Source organism: Chamaea fasciata, unplaced genomic scaffold, assembly GCF_029207755.1.
Source record: "Chamaea fasciata isolate MVZ Bird 193981 ecotype frontalis unplaced genomic scaffold, bChaFas1.0.hap1 SCAF_11, whole genome shotgun sequence".
Classification (NCBI taxonomy): domain Eukaryota; kingdom Metazoa; phylum Chordata; class Aves; order Passeriformes; family Sylviidae; genus Chamaea; species Chamaea fasciata.
The window spans coordinates 19853105-19870360 of record NW_027094096.1 but is presented as its reverse complement, the minus strand read 5'-3'; the positions used below and the strand labels follow the sequence as shown (position 1 = coordinate 19870360).

Here is a 17256-nt window from a genome sequence, read left to right as displayed (position 1 = left end):
ATTTGAGAAGAGCAATTCAGGCACACTTCAGTTCTAGCCAGGGCCAGCTCAGCCCAGAAGACCAATTACCTCAGAACCGGTTCCAGGCAAGTATTGCTGTACATTACTGATCAAATCTGGCTCTGTGATTCCTTACTCTGCCTGCTCTAAACAATGAAAGGGTCTGGAGGCCTCTAATGTGGTTTCCCAGGAACCATTCACAGTACAGAACTATGAAGTAGTTCTGTTATTACATGGTTTTCCCCCCTATTCTCCAGCATATCCTAGTCACTATTATTGCAGCCAGTCAGATGGAATCTCAGCATGCTCTCTGAAATCTAGTCAGGCCATCCATTGGTGAGGGAAGGTTGACTGTGTATTAATGGCAAGCACCATCACCTCTTCCTTCAGTCATGTTCTACAATAAGAGTGAGTCATGGGTCTTTTGCAGAACTAGTTAAACAAAAAGAAGATTCTGGAACACAGAGCCTCGGGACTGCCCTGCTGGAGTCACAGAGAGATTTCAGACACATCTCCTTTCCTCAGAATTTTCAATAGCTAATACCAGACAGACTCTACAGTGGTTATCCAGGTTTAAGGAGTGTCTGTCTTTAGTACATTTTATATGAAATAGAATTCAGTGGTTGGACTTCAGTCTGAGGTAAGAGCCTAAAAGTCATTGTGCCAATGTTGAGGCTCCTTAGTGAGGCTCACGATTTAATTTCTATTCTTGCTCATTTTCTGCAGGAGAATGGTAGCACATTTACAGTCAGCACCCCTGTGATGAAGGGAAATATTTAAATTGAGAAAGCACCCAGGTACTTTAGCAAAGAAAGTGGAAAGCTGAGAGGTCATACAAAGTTCTTGAGTGAGTAAGTAGTAATGATTATTTTGCTTTTTCATCTACAGATGCTTTCCTAGTCCACATAAACATTTAAGACCTCATCTGAAACTAGGAAAAATAAAACCTTTAACATGCATTTTGCAATCAAGAAACAAGGAGGAAGCCAGACATGATGAATAAGCCATTGTCACAGCCAGTCTGCTGGCACTGCAGTCTGGGAGACTGGCTGGCAGTTGTAGGGCACAGCTCAAAAGCAAGAGGCCATCAGCCACCCCATGGGGAAGTGCAGCTTGTTGAGAAACAAAAAATCATTCTGTACAGTTTTGGTTTGACATGTACATTACTTTCTACATTTCTTTATGTTACCCAAAAGGTGAATGCACTTGCTTGAAACAATGAAGTCTTAAAAATCTCAAAGCAATAATTAGGAAACTTCTGTTTTTCTCCAGATTATCACTGATGGAATTAATTTTTGCTTATGACTTAGCATCATCACTAGATGTCTTGGTTCATGCCTCACTTTTAAATGATTTTTTTCTTTATTCCCATGAACAATTTATGCCAGTGTCTGGCTCTGGAGTTACTTCATAATGTCACACAGTAAATCAGTATGTGATATTCCCATAAAGAGCACATGGTTGGTGTTACACCTGCATCCACAGCTCCTGCCAAGATATTATGGCCATTTGTACCAATATGGAAACCCAGATAAAATACAGTTGTTTTTTCTACCTACCTTGATTTTATAATCCTTGCTACAGGTGAAACTAAGCAAACATTACTAAAAGACCCCTAAATATTTGGGTTCACTACAGAAAGTGGTAGCGAAATTAGAGATTTCACCTGCTTTTATGCAAACACAGGATGATGTGCAGGAGTTCACTGAAATAATCTGAAATTTCCAACTCTCTAAGTCAGGCTGGACTCTGCTGAAAACAGATGCCTCAAGTCTATTTCTCTTGTGCATGGAACAGTGTAGGGTTATGCACCTGCTACAAAGCAAAGTCACTGCAGAACCCTGTCAAACCACAGTGATGACGCTCTGCACACTTTCCACTGATTTAAACACCTGGAACAGCACAAGGAAGACAAAACTAGCTCCTAGTGAGTTGTCAGTCTATATTTCATTCCCCTTATACTCCAGACTTCTTGTCAGTTGCATGGATTTGGCTTTTTCCTTGTGGCTATCAAATCCTGAGGCTTCTAGATACCGACATGATTTCCAGGGCATGTTATTGTCTTGAAGAAATATTGAAGAAAACTAAAGCAGCAGAATGCTGTGTTGGTTTCTGGCTTGCAGATCAGTCACAAGCAGCTGTTGTGCAGAGAGCAGGATCTGGCCAGAAGTGTCACTTATGACATGAATACAAGGAATCATCACTGCAAAATGAAGTAAAGAAGGAGCGAAATGAAGAACCTCTGGTCCAAGGTAATTTCAAATTTTCTGAACCGCTTTTCCCATGTGCAATTAATTCCTCCTCCTCAAAGAACCCTGCCTTGAGTATTAGTGCCACACACTGGAAGTCATGATAACACACTGACTTGAAAATATTTCATAACACAAATGAAGGTGCACCGGCTTTATGATGTATAGTTAATGAAACAGCAGGATTTATCTTTCTAATTCTAGCATCTATATGTTGTAGTTTTATTGTATTATAAATTATAAAAGAATTTCTTAATTGCATGATAAAATTATGGAGTTTACTCCTTAAAGAAACAGACTCAAACTGTGTGTCAAATTAAGTTCCTTGCCCTTGAGAGTTAGTAAATCAAATCACCTCCTTGTTCTGTCATAACTGTGCTTAAAAAGAAAACCCACGCAAGTGGTTGTCCCTTGGAACTGTTGGATTTTGCTACTTTTCCCATGTTTTGACACCCTCCCCCTTAAAGGGGGATTGCTGCTCACCAGCCCGGTGTTAACTGCAGCATCTTGGGAGCTGCAGTACAAACACACATCTAGGCTGCTTTTCCTCTTCACCAGCATAAAGTTTGCTGGGATTTGCAGTGATTCGCTCGATTCTCAACAGCTTTACCAAGCTTATTTATTCAGCTTCCAAAACAAAACTGCTGGCTGCACCAAACGTCAGTCTTATCTCTCTTCTTACCTCCCTGATTAAATCCAGTGCAAGTAGGGAGGTATAACTGAAACTTAAGTCACAAGTTGGGAAAAAAGCTCAGTTTTTTAGGAAGTTCTGAATTCCATATCCAAGTAAGACAAAGCAAGCTCATGCCATTATTTTTTTTATTGTTGAAAATACAAGAAACACATCTTTTTATCATTTCTAGCCCAATAATTAGGTGCTATTTAGATTGCTCATTATGCTATCCAAAACTTTATAGTCAAATGTAAATGTAATAAGTAAAATATTAAGCAGGCTAAATCTAATCTCTTGAATATCCTTGTGACAGTATTACAAAAATAAGGTACATATCTTATGTAAATTTCAAAAGAGCACACAGGTTCCCATCCCCTCCAAAAAATCCACCTCATAAAAATTCAAAAAGGTGCACACCAGGAACACTTGCCCTTTAAGACAATTCCCCTATTCTCCAGTTAAAATTTTAGTCTCCTCTCATGCTAACTGCTGGTTAGGCCTGAGGTCTTTCTTTTGTTTTCTTTAATTCCCACAGCTTTATAGTTACCCATCTCTGGCTGTTCTGGCTGAACACCAGGTTTGGCTGAGCGTTCCAACACCAAACAAGGCGATGTGAAATCCCAACTAGTTCAGCTGTAAAACTGGCAGCTGAACTGCCCAGCTCTGCAGACACACCAGCCTCTCTCAGGAGACCAAGGGCTCTGCCCCAAGCAAGAAAGGAACCACACGAGGCAGGGCTATCAAGATAGGCTTCAACAGCTTTTCATTCTCAGTGGAAGAGTCCAACAGAGCAGTGACAGCAGCAGGGGAATCACAGAATCAGTTAGGTTAGGAAAGATCTCTGAGATCATTGACTCCAACCTGTGCCTGGCACAGTTTGAGGTTATAACCTCTTGTCCTGTCGCTAGTTGTCCAGGGGAAGAGCCTGATCCCACCGGGTTACAGCCTCCTGTCAGGTAGGACTTGGGGCAGAGACTCCTTTCCACAGTCCCGATGCTCTGGAGTCATCCCACTCCTCATGTGGCAGCAAGTTCTCACCCTGCGAGCCCTCAGGACTCACAGGCCACCTGTCCCCACCCCAGCTAACCCGGCAGCCTTCCCCATGTCCCGTTCGGGGCTCCTCAATAGAAGGGCACATGGAGCACCTGGAGCCGGTCCAGCGCAGGGCAACGAGGATGATTAAGGGACTGGAGTTTTCCATGAGGAAAAGCTGAAGGAGCAGAGCCTCTTCAGCCTCGGGAAGAGGTGACCTCAACAATGTCTGCAGGCAGGTGTCAGAGGATGGATCAGGCCCTTCTCGGTGGTGGTGAACAATATAACAAGAGACAACGGGCAGAAACTGATGTAGAGGAAGTTCCACTGGAACATAAGAACTTTCCTGGGCAATGACCGCTCGCTAGAACGGACTGCCCACAGAAGATGCGGAGTCCCTCTTACAGGAGATACCCCAGGACCCTCTGAACGCAATCCTGCGCCACGTGCACTGGGACGACCCTGCTGGCGCTGGGAAGTGCAACCAGATCCCTGCGGACCCTTCCCGTCTGAACCATTCCATGACTCCTCTCACGATCCCCACCTCACCTGCCCTACCCCTCTCACGCCCCGCGTCCTCTGCCCTCACCCCGTCCCGTCCCGTCCCGCCGCCGCTCCCCTCACACCGCCCCCCCCCCCCGCCCTGCACTCCCTCGCTCGCCCGCCCTCCGCGTCCCGCTCCAGGATTGGCTGTCCGCGCAATGCCCCGCCTCCCGCCGGTCGCCATTGGTCGGTTCTGCCCGCGCGGCGCTGCCATTGGCGGGCGGGAGACGGCGCTGCGGGTCGGGCCGCGCCGCGGGCGGGGAGCGTGGCCGGGGCGCTTTTGTTGCCGGCTCGGCGGCGAGAGGAGCGGGCGGGGAGCGCGGGGCCCGCGGACACGGGGGCCGGCGGGGAGCGCGGCCGGGCGGCGCGGCGCGGGCACGGCGGACGGCGGGGCCGGGCCCAGCGGCAGCCATGAGCGGCGGCGTGTACGGGGGAGGTGAGTCCGGCGCCGCCCTCCCCTCCCCCGCCCCGCGAGGCGGCGCGTGCGGCCCCGGCGGGCGCTTCCCGCCTCCCTCAGCCCGGGCCGGCGCCGCCGCGGCCCCGCCGTGTCCCGGGCGTGGGGAGGCGGCCGCGGGCCTTGCTTGTGTTCTTCGCCGCCCCGAGGTGCCTCCGCCGGGGACCGCTGGCAGCGCGGCCTTGGGCAGTACCGAGGTGCGGAGAAGGTCCCCGCTCCTCGGGAGCCGGGTGTGGTTCCCGCGAGCCCCTCTGCGCACCCCCGGTGACCACTGCTCGTTTCCGACAAGTTTTCTTTAGGGTGTGCAGAGATCAGCGGGGATCGGGCCCGTGGGGATGGGCGCTTCGTGCTCTGACGCCTTCCCTCACACAGTCGATGTTTTCAGTCCCACCTTCCTCATCTTCATCACCCCCGGGGGTATCTGGGCTCGCCTGGCTTCATGTGACTGTTAAATTAAAACTTTTTGAAAACTCTTATCTTGCGATCTGTTTCGCTGGTGCTACGTTTTCCCTCTTCTGCTAAAGTTCTCTTTCTTACACCGTACGGAGGGATTGCATTGCCCCAGTTAAAGCCTGTCTGCAGTTTTCCAATTGCTCTCTGGTAGCGGGAGTTCTGAATAAAGAAGTTTCTCCCTGCTTTTTACAAGATCCCTTGATTACCTTGTCTTCCTTTGCCAGTAAAGCAGGCAGTGGGCAGGGAAAGCTCAGGGTTGCAGAAGAGCGTAATAACCATTCTTTATCTTTTTAAACAATCTTTTCAGATGAAGTTGGGGCTCTGGTTTTTGACATTGGCTCCTACACAGTGAGAGCAGGCTATGCAGGCGAGGACTGCCCAAAGGTGAGAGAATCTGCCTCGGTGGAAGTCCAACATGAATTAATGCCTTAGGTCTTCTTTGCAAGTTAGAGCCCTTGTGAATACACTGGGGTTTGTTCTGACTGTATTGTGTAAAGAAACTTCTGAATTTATGAGAAAAACACCAACTTCTAAAACATTTCTAATCCTCACGTACTGCTTGCCTCTTGCCTTGCAGGTTGATTTTCCAACAGCCATCGGTGTGGTGCTAGAAAGGGACAATGGCAGCACTCTGATGGAGATAGATGGTGACAAAGGCAAACAAGGGGGCCCGACTTACTACATAGACACTAATGCCCTGAGAGTTCCAAGGGAGCATATGGAAGCCATTTCACCTTTAAAAAATGGAATGAGTATGCTCCTCTGTCTTTTTCTACCTGATTTAAAAATAGCGTTGCCAGGCTGCAGGAAGTCATAGTTGTGGTGGCAGATGCTATGTACAGCAACAGAGGCTGTGAGAACAGATTCGTGGTTTACAAATTGCATTGGTTTTCACTGTTAGTGGACTTTCAGCGTAATTGTTGAAGTCATGGTGGTTGTGGAGGAAGAGAATCCTGCAGAGCTGTTAGAAGGAGGTGTGTGTCTGCTGAGAACAGCTTTTGACTGAAGAGCTCTATGCAAAAAATAAATTGGAAAGCCTTTGTGTATTTATGAAATGAAGCAAGAGTTACAAGTAACTAATCTGTTTGTCTCAATGTTGTTACAGTTGAAGACTGGGATAGTTTCCAGGCAATTTTGGATCACACTTATAAGATGCATATTAAATCTGAAGCAAGTTTGCATCCTGTCCTTATGTCTGAAGCACCAGTGAGTAAAAGCAGCTGTGCATTTTGATAAGTCTTTTTGCTGACTCTGCAAACATTAGTCCTGGATAAGTCTGACAAGGACTTGTAGGTGACAAGTGCTAAAACTTAGCTACAGAAATGACAGTTTTGGAATTCTTGGACAGGTTCTGGAAAATGTCTAAAAAACCCTCAATTTGAAATAGCTCTTATGAGTTGTATTAGGAAGTATTTACAATATGCTATTGTTTTTCACTTACTGAAAAGAAGCCAGAAGTTAAAAAAAAGAAATTTTACAGTCTAGAATAAAAAGGAAAAGATGTTTGGATGTCTTATATATTAAGTTACACTTAATAAAATGGCATCAAAAAATCTTGTTTCATTCAGCCTTACAAGTGATATTATGTGACACAGAATAATATTTATAATGGAGAAATTTTACTTTTTCTGTCTTTGTTTCTGTAAGTGGTCCTGTAAGGCAGCTGAAGTGGGATGAATACAAATTTTCTGGGAAAATCTGACAAGGTTTCTGTTGTTTTAAAATGCTCAGCATTTGAAGGGCAGATCTTGAAGTTAGAGTAGAAAAGGCAGACATGCCATACACAAGTGATGCCTTTCTTTAATAAAACCTTGTGAAAAGGATTTTCTTGAATTTCATTATTCCCTTGTGTTGAATCACAGCTTGGGGAGTGGGGATGAATTTGCAATGGCTGTTTCATGTTTGATGGCTCAGTGGGTGTCTGAATAGAGACATTCCCGTTGACATTCTCCTTACAAACCTCATCTTACTTTGTGGTATTGGCTTAGAAAAAACTTCACATTTTCAGTAATGTGCTGAATATTTGAGGTATATCATGGCTTAATCACAACGGCAGTGGAAGTGTAGAAAGATACTTTGGGAACTGGAAAGTCTGGATTTATTTTTCTTCCCACTGGGCAAGTTCCTTCATGTATCTTTCCCCTTGTAAAAAGCAGGGTGCTTGCTTTAGAGAGTTCTTTGAGAGCCCGACACTGGAAGAGCTCTAGCAGTGTAAAGCAATCTATTGTAACACAAAAGGTGTGTAGCACTTTTTTGTGATAGATAAGCATGGACATATTGTAGTATAAATGGAATAAAAAATGTTCTAAAGAAGTAAATTACTAGAAATCCATTTCTGTAGATTTTTGGTATGACTTGAAACTGTGGCTGCAGTTTTTCTAATCACTTCTTTATTGTGTTAGCAGTCAGTGTGCAAACACTGCATCCTTTTGGTCACTTACTTGTGGTTTGGATTTATTGTTTTTTTAGTGGAATACCAGGGCAAAGCGTGAAAAACTGACGGAACTGATGTTTGAGCACTACAACATCCCGGCCTTTTTCCTGTGTAAAACTGCCGTTCTGACAGCGTATCCTTTGAAATGTTTCACTGCATGGTTTTATTTTCCTCCTGCTAGGAAATGATGGTAAACTTTTTGCAGGCAACTCCAAGTATAACAGCATGCCTAAGTTTGTTCAAATTGATTTTTTTCCATAAAGGTCCAGGGAAGAAGTAAACAAATTCAGTTTTGGAACTCTGAGGCATTAGAGCTCATTTTTGAAGTTCTTCCAATCTGACTTCGTCCTTGGGATCCCAGAATTTTTTTTTTATTATGTGTTTTTTTCCATTGTGTACAGTGGATAGGGATGTTACAGACCTCAAATGGTGGTGTCCACACTACTAAATACAGTAATTAAAGCTTGAAGTTTTCATAGCCTTAAGAAGAATATTTGTAATTATTTTAAACTAGTAATAGGTTTCCAGCTTCAAGTCTAAATGAGTTGGATGTACTTAGAGCTTGCTGCATAGTAGTGGCATGAAGTCTCACCCTTGTACATCCAAAGCTTGACTTAGTTCACAGATGGAAGTTAAATGCTGCACTCTCTATGAGATTGTGCACTTCCCAAAAAGATGATACACACTGGAAAATGACAAATCACTTTGTAGAGGCAAGGAATAACATGCTGGGGTCCTCACTCCTAGTTATGATCTAATAGTGTTGGCAGCATTTCTTTTCTAAAGTGAAAATTACAATGTTTTCCTTAATCATTTGGACTAGTTTTGCTAACGGGAGATCTACAGGTCTCATCTTGGATAGCGGAGCAACACACACCACTGCTATTCCAGTGCATGATGGATATGTACTCCAGCAAGGTATAAACTTTTGTGGATAACAGTACTGCAGTGTCATGGTTGAGTTTTTTTACTGCTTTTACCTCTGTGTGCCCCCTTAAAAAGGAAAAAAAACCCTAATAGTATTCACTGACAAATAGTTGGGAGAGTCTGCTCATGATTTGGATACTTTCCAGGTTAGTTGTTTTGGTTTTAATTTTGGATCCCCTCTTTGTCTTCTAGGTATTGTAAAATCACCACTTGCAGGAGACTTTATCACTATGCAGTGCCGGGAGTTGTTTCAGGAAATGAACATAGAGATAATTCCTCCATATATGATTGCTTCAAAGGTGGGAAAGTAACTTTATTTAGTAAGTGTTTTCTTGGGGGGAAGCTTAAATGTTTACCTGATGACTTTGTACCCTACAATCTCAGGAGGCAGTTCGTGAGGGGTCACCAGCAAACTGGAAGAGAAAAGAGAAGTTGCCCCAGGTCACCAGGTCTTGGCACAACTACATGTGTAATGTAAGTAGATCATTCCTCCTGCTCTCACTTCCCCTGAGTGTTCCATAAATAACTTTTTTTGCAAGAATATCACCGTTTTCTCTTCAAGAACGGGAACATCTTTGAAAAGTTAGTATGAATTCTATAAATTTTATAAAATTGAGTACTAAAATTCATATAAATTCGTGTTATTTTTAATTCCACAGTGTGTCATTCAGGACTTCCAGGCTTCTGTCCTCCAAGTATCAGATTCAACCTATGATGAACAGTATGTTACTTTCTTCTTTCTTGTAAAATCAGTTTCCAGCTGTGCATGTGGTGCTCAGCCTGTTCATTGCTGTTATGGAAGAAGGTTTTATCTAAAAATTGATTGATGAAAGTAGGAGTACTGCATATACCCAGCCAATAGTTTTTTTTGTTCAATATTCCAAGATGAGATCATGATAAATATTATTGGAAGTGTAAGTTTTAGGAATCACACAGTATTGCCATTGGAACTGTAGTTGATAAGAGTGCTTAGATAACTTGCATCCTGTCTAGAGAGCACTGGAATGTGTTGCTTTTTCTGTGTGATGCTCCAGGGTGGCAGCACAGATGCCAACAGTTCATTACGAGTTCCCCAATGGCTACAACTGTGACTTCGGTGCTGAGCGTCTGAAAATTCCCGAGGGATTGTTTGACCCTTCCAATGTAAAGGTAAAACCACTGTGGGAGCTGTGATTGGAAGGCTGTGCATGATGAGGCCAGCACATGGCTTTCTTTTGTGTAAGGTTTTTAATTTTGTGATTTGGATGGATTTGCACTGTGGGGTTTTACTGGGGGTAGAATTTGCATGTCTTGAGCTATGGCTGGGGAACGGAAGGATGAAAATGTTCCAGTTGGGTGGTGATGAGCTGACTGGGAAAATAGGGGTACATTTCTTCCTTCCCTAACGAAATGCTTAGCTCTCTCTCCAGTCACACTTGTAAAATTGAACTCCTTCAGGGCTTTTCTCTGCCCTGTTCTCTTGAGGCAATGATGTGTAGATTGCTAATTTTCCCTGCAGGGTTTATCTGGTAACACGATGCTGGGTGTGAGCCACGTTGTCACAACAAGCGTTGGGATGTGTGATATAGATATCAGGCCGGTAAGTGTTGGTCAGCCAGGCAGGATTTTAAGACATGGATATTTTGGTGCTGATACGTGTTTTTGGGACTAGAAGAGCCACAGTGAAGAAATTTCCTAGCACTTCCTAGAATCGTTATAAATATGTTAAAATAATTCTGTAAGTATTCTATATTTGTAGATAGGAATATGTACCATTACTGTTTTGTCTTCCAAAATGCTAAATCAGGACCTTCTACTTCGTGTTTTTACTTGTATTTAAAGATCTGATGTGCAGATTTTGTGGCTGGCACTGCATAATTTGGATTGGACTGGCTTCAGATAAGCATTTCTATTTGTAACTTTGAGTGTTATCTTCAGATTTTTAGGCATCGTCATGTTTAGAACATAAATGGAACTAATAAAGAGCAGAAGGAAGAGAAGTTCTAAAGGGAAACATTCTTTTTTTAAAATGAATGTGTTATCTTTCTCAGGTGTCAATTTGATACAGATTGCATTAGAGTTCTTTCAAATTTTTTTCTGTTAACCAGTGTGTTGGGAGGGCTTAGTGGGCTGGGCCATGGTGTGTGTTCACCAAGTGCAGCAATAGTGAGATAGAAATCTGCTGCAGGGCTGTGGGCTTTTCTTTTGAGATTGCATTCAGCTCTAAAAAACCCAACAGTTTGGATACAGGAGAGATCTGCAGGTTGAGGGCTCTCCATAGTAGAAATCGTGTGAAATCATATAGAACATAGGCTTTTGCCTTTCTATTATAGTTTTATATTAAGTTTCCTTGCAATATTTTGAAGTGATGAAATTAATTAATTGAATTGGGAGAGGTAATGATGCTGTTGGCATCAAGTGATGTGTTATTGCTGCTGACTATACATACTCGTGCCACTGCTCCCTATTGTGAGAAAGCTGTTTTCAGAATGATTTCTGAGGTAAAGCTCCAGGTTATTTTTTTTCTCTTTTCTCTTATTAGGGTCTCTATGGCAGTGTGATTGTAGCAGGAGGAAACACTCTAATACAGAGCTTCACAGACAGATTGAACCGAGAGCTGTCTCAGAAAACCCCACCGGTAAAACATCTCTTTCCATGACTGCACTGAGTACTTAACGTTTGACTTTTGTGCCACATAAGTACACAAGGATACCATGGTGCTGACTTTCTTAGGAACCTGAGAGCTGAACAGATTTCTGCAGGGTTAAGAAACCTCCCCTCTCTAAAGAAAAGAAAGAATTCTTGAAGAGTTTTTTACAGAATAAGTTCCAATATTCCTTGAGTATTTTACTGCTCCACTCTTGCTTTCAGATTGTGATCCTAAGTTCTGGTATTGTCCCCAAGCAACAGCCAGTATTTTCCTTGCTGGTCTCTCTTTTGAAGTGTTGCTCACTAACTTGAGGCACATTCACTCATTCTGCCTGAGGTCACTTTGTTGTGACAGTTGTTTCTCCTTGATTCTGCAGACAGCCCAAATCACCAGGTTTTGTCTACGAGTAGCATATTTATGTATTTTTTAATCACATGATGTCAAAGAAAGTATTGCTCCCTTGCATCTGAGAGTAGATATACTTCTTGAATTTTTGTATTCAAGCAAAAATGTTCTGCTTGTGACAACTATGCAGTGATGAACGTTAGGAGAAACTGAGAAATGTATTCACTGCTTAAAATAGCTGAGGAGGAGCCCATTGAAATTCAAAGATTTTATTGCGATAAGGCATTTGGAAAGCAAAAGGAATGAATGGGTCCAAAAAAGACTAGATGACTTAAGTGTAGCAACAGAAGTCATTTTAGTCCCAGTGCAGTGTTGGAGATTACACTCTACACTGTGATACTCTTGCTCTCCACCTGTCCCATTCCTTGCCTTAACCATTTGCAGTTGGGAGACAAGGTAAAAACCACATTTCCTGTTCCACTGTGGTTGTTTTGCATTGTAACTGCAGGGCAGGTGAGCAGCATTGCAGATGTACTAGAATGGACCTTTCTCAGCTGCATATTGGCATAGACACCAGGTTCCTTGTGCTGCTTGTCCCTAAAGGTCACCTGAGGGCTGACAGTTTGTGTGACCTTTGGTGCTGGCTCCTTTTCTGTGCAGAGCATGCGCCTGAAGCTGATCGCCAACAACACGACTGTGGAGCGGAGGTTCAGCTCCTGGATTGGGGGCTCCATTTTGGCTTCTCTGGTGAGTAAACCTGCCTTACTGTGGTGCTGTGCTGAGCAGCACTGCCGCCTGGAAATCTGACTGCCCAGAAGTGTACATTGCAGAGCCTGTGCTTCATCATCCTCCTCTTGGCTGTCCTCATGGGAAGGGGAAGAGAATCCGTTTTAAAGAGAGGTGTGAGCATTTCCAGCGACAACATATCCTGCCATGTTCTTCCATTTTTAATGGCAAGGTGCAGCCTTGAAATACATGCACTTTCTCTAGACTGTTTCACCTAGCAGACCATGAAAGAAGCAAACCTGTTTGTGCACTATATTCCTGAGGTTAATTCTACAAGTTACTGAGCACTGAAATGGTTTGTGGGGGTTGATTTATCACTGTGGGAAGGGGAGACTGGAATCAGCATTTGGTGCTGCACTTCCTGTCCTGAGCTGAATCCCTTAGCAATAAAACTCAAGGAAGAGAGAGTTAAGCAGGTCAAGTCCTAATACTTCATTTAGTGTAAGGACTTGCTGGTTTTCCCTCCTAGGGAAAGCTAATGGTGTTACAATTAACCATAATTTGTGTTCTGCTATTTTTTCATGGTGCATTGTTTTTGTTTCTTTCTTTTTGTAGGGTACTTTCCAGCAGATGTGGATTTCTAAACAAGAATATGAAGAAGGAGGGAAACAGTGTGTAGAAAGAAAATGTCCTTAGAGCTCTTCACTGTGAAAACTGCTGCCTGCTCGGTGCTCCTTCTGTTTTATAGCTTTAGCATACTCAGGAATGGGATGGACTCTTTTGTAGAAAGTTTCTATTGGGTTTTTTGCATCATTCAAGTTCCACTTGAACAAACCTTAGAAATTCCGAGAGACCTAAGTGGTACTATTATAGAAGAAGGATGTTTACGTCCCTTGTAAAGCAATAATTCATGTAACAGGCCTTTTATAATTTTGTATAAATGTCTATTTTCTCCAGTATCTTTTCCTGGGAACAGCTTGACAGATTAGCTAATAGCTAGAGGCATAACCTTGCAAATGCCTATGCTTATTTATTAATTATTTCTTGTCTAATTTCTTGTCTATTTTCACATCCTAGTCTTCCTTGCTGGTACTTTGGCCTTAAATTGCTCTTCTTTTTCTCTTCAGAAATAAAAGTTGGTCTTTTCTATTGGAGCAAGCTTGTGAGTACTTGCAGATCAAGTGACTATGCTGTTTTAAAAGCTGAAAGTTTGTATTCAGTGATCTGTTTTAGTGTCAACTTTCACTGTGTCACACAAGGGTTACATTCCACGGAGTGAATGTTGTATGAAGCACTGGTTTACTCATTTTTTGATGGTGGAGCAGTTTCATTTCAGGAAGCAAGCAATGTTTTCCACCTGATGCCTAAGAATGTATTGAATGCCTTTGCTATGTTGGTGAGAAGCAAAACTTTTTGAAGACAGGGAAACTGAGACAAAGAAGTGCCTCTCCAAGGCTGGCAGCAGGGGCAGAAGCTTTCAGTGCCTGTCTTGACCCTGCTGTGGGAAGCTCCGAGTGCTGTGTGCTCAGGGCTGCTGTGGCTCCCCCTGTGCCTCCCAGCAGGGTTTGTGTCTAAGTGCCTGTGTTTGCAGGGGAAGATGCACTCAGGGTCACAGCAATGGGGATGACTTTTTTGGGGGGCAGGAATGGGCTGTCAAGATGGAGCTCAACGTTGCTTTTCAGCTCAATTTACAAGGGTGTGATGGTGTGTTTTGGGACACAATGAAGTTTTGCTCCTTATCTCGAAAGCTGTGGAAAACCAAATAGCATTGAACTGATTGAAAAAAAAAAAATAAACAATACTGCTACATTTTTGTATCCTAAAAGATCTTGTGGGGAAATAATTATGAGGCCTCTATTGGAAAACTTTTCACATTACCTCTAAAGAATAAAGTAATTTATCAAACCAATCTGCTTTTGCCTTCTCATGAGAATCTTGAGTTGCACTTCAGGCAAAGTTGCTTGATCAGATTTTCAAAGCAATTGACAAAACATATTTCTCTTGCAAAATGAGGCAAACTGCAAAGCTGTACCAAGTGCTCCAAGTCACCAGCTCTTGTCATTGTGGAAGAAAAAGCCTCAGTCCAGTTTCCATTCAAGTGGAACATAGGTGAACTGCTACCTCAGCACACTGCAGTGGGTGGTGCTTGTGAGTTTTCCTTTATTGTAAGAAAAGGGGGAAACCAGCGAAAACAACCCCCCTTTTCTGTCAAGGGTTAAAAAGGCAGAAAGCGCTTGTGGCTCCCAGCCCGGAGCGGGCGGAGCTCCGCGGAGCGGGGCCGCCGATGCGGGGCCGGCGCGGCCCGGCAGAGCCGCCGGGGCTGTTGAAAAGGCCGCGGAGAGCCCGGGAGGGAGCGAGGGAACGGCTTTGGAACCGTCAGCTCTGGGGAGGAGCTGCGAGCAGGAAATGTGCTCCTGCTCCTGCCGTCTGCAGAGCTCGCGTGTTCCGCATGGAGCTGAGACCCGAGCGGTGCCCGGGGCTCGGGGCTTTCTGCAGGGTAAAACTCACCCGCCGCGGCCACCCGGCATCGCCGCCCGGGGACAGACACCGTGTCCCGGGGACACTGAACCATTTGACGGCGGCGCACGCACACCGATCCCGGCTCCCGGCTTTTTTTTTGGTTCGGTTCCCGGTGCTGCCGGCGTCTTCACATGGCTTAGACTGAAAGCGGTTTCCAAGAGGACACAACATTATTTAATAGTCTTTTCCACATGAAAAACGGAATTAAAAGGCGACTTATCCGTCGTTGGAACAGAAAGGGACCTGCAGACACAGGAGGTACTGACCCAGAGGTCTCTGGAGCCCGCGGGGGCGGGGAGGGGCGGCTGCCGCAGCGGCCGCGGTCCCTTCAGCAGATTGTAAAGTTTTGAACGAATTTCTAATAAAATACCGTGTAGGTAACGATTTTTGTGGCTGCCGTATCTTCCCCTATGGCTGCTGCCCACAAAAACTCGTCCCAGCTTTCGATCGAAAAGGCATTTTGTACATGTACTCCTGCGTTGTTTTCTGCGCCGTAGCAATAAAGTTGGCAATTTCCTTTTCTCCCGTTTGATCCCGTTTGCGCAGTACAAATGCCCGCACACGTCTGGTCGCTTTTTGGTCGGCTGAAAGTCGTGATCTAGTATTTCCCGTCTTTTACCTTTTTTAAACTCACACCCGGGACGCTCCCCACGTCTGCAGCCTTCGGCACGTGTACGCGCCGCGGCGCGTCATTTGCATACAACGTCATTTGCATACTACGCGGCGTGTAATTTGCATACTATGTATTTTGCAAACTGCACAACTTGCCTATTACACGGCGCTTAATTTGCATACTACGCGGCACGTATTTTCATGCTATGCGGCGCGGAGCATAATTTAATTAAGCGCGGCGCATAATTTCATACCGCGCGCCGCGGCGCGGGTTTCCATAGCACGGGGCGCCGCACGTGTTTTCATATTACACGTATCATCGGGCGCGGGCGGATTTTCCGCTCTCTCCCCCGTCCCCGTCTCAGTGGCCGCGGCGCGTTTTTCGCTCCGTGCTCGCTGCCCCCGGGTCGCGCCTTCCCGGCAGCTCCGGTCGTTTCTGGCCTTTGTTCCGCGCCCTCCGCCGCCCCGCCCGCTCCGCGCCCTTCCCGCTCGCCTCCCGCTCCGCCGCCCGCCGCTCGTCTTTGTGCATTTGGGCGCGTCCGCTCCAGCCGCAGCCTTTCGCTACTTTGTGCATTCGCTGCTTCCACCTCCTTTCGCTGCGGGCTCTTCGTTCTCCCCTTGGTGCATTCCGCCTCTCCGGTCCCGGCTCGGCCCGCCTCCTTTTGCGCCGCAGCCTCGGCCGCCGCCTCCCGCCATCGCCTCGGGTCATCAGAGATTGCAATCAGTCAGCCGAGACTCCCTTTTCTTCCTGGGGGAAAAGCCAATTCTTTACTCACATCACGTCTTCGATACACTTTTTACAGACCTCCTGTGCAACTCTTAACCTGGTTCATAGCTTGCTTGCCGATTACTCTGTTGATTAGTCAAAGCTATTCTACTTGTCCAGCAAATCCATCTATTCTTTGATTGCTTACATCTTGACTGATTCTCCTGGGACAAATCCCTTGTTATTGCAGGTTCACTTGCTTTTCAGCCCAGGAAGAAGTTGTTATGCTAACGAGTTTTCAGACCAAGATTGTTGTTTTTGCATGGGAACTTAAAAATGACTTAGAAGAAGTCACAGGCTTGGCCATTTAGCAGAGCAGGCCTGATTTAATGAGGCCTTTCTTTTATCAGTCACCTGTCACAACATCGCTTCTCTGGCATGCTTAGATTTCATGATGCCAAATCAGCTTTTCTCTCCAGTTTCTCTCCAAAGGATTGCAGTACAGTAGTCCAGCAGCACAGGGAGAGCAAAACTCTGCTGGAGGTTTTCTCTGCACTGTCAAGATTCTGAGTACAGTGTGGGAATTTTCTGTGATGCAGAGGAGGAAGTGAAGGCGCTAATGATGGAGACAGGTACTGCCAGCAGACAGTCCTGGTTCCCTTGCAGTGTTTTACCAGGTGATACTGCTGAGCACATCCTGAAAGCCTGCACTCTGTGACTTGAATCTAGATTTTTAGACCACCACGTGTGGAGGTGAAAAGCTTTCAGGAAGTGGGAGCTGAAGGTGTTTCCATCAACTGAGCACAACAGCAGGACCTCCTTCAATTTCCTAGAAGACTATTGCAGTCTTCTTTCCAACATTTTGCACTCTGCAAAAAAACATTGTCCAAGGTTTGAATTTTTCATAGAAATCAAGGTAGGACAAATTGATTAGAAGTTCCCCTGCTGAGGAT

The 17256-nt window shown here is 44.9% G+C and overlaps 1 protein-coding gene across 1 annotated transcript; it reads left to right on the top strand.

Annotated features, from left to right (window-relative positions):
- Positions 1-4789: 4789 nt before the first annotated feature.
- On the top strand, positions 4790-14264 carry ACTL6A (actin like 6A). Its single transcript, XM_066193557.1, has 14 exons — positions 4790-4933; positions 5712-5788; positions 5982-6156; positions 6510-6610; positions 7874-7971; positions 8662-8756; positions 8958-9064; positions 9150-9239; positions 9425-9486; positions 9800-9914; positions 10264-10344; positions 11287-11382; positions 12400-12486; positions 13081-14264. Exons 1-14 carry the CDS (start codon positions 4909-4911, stop codon positions 13159-13161), a joined length of 1290 nt encoding a protein of 429 aa, XP_066049654.1. The 5' UTR covers positions 4790-4908; the 3' UTR covers positions 13162-14264.
- The last annotated feature ends 2992 nt before the right edge of the window (positions 14265-17256 follow it).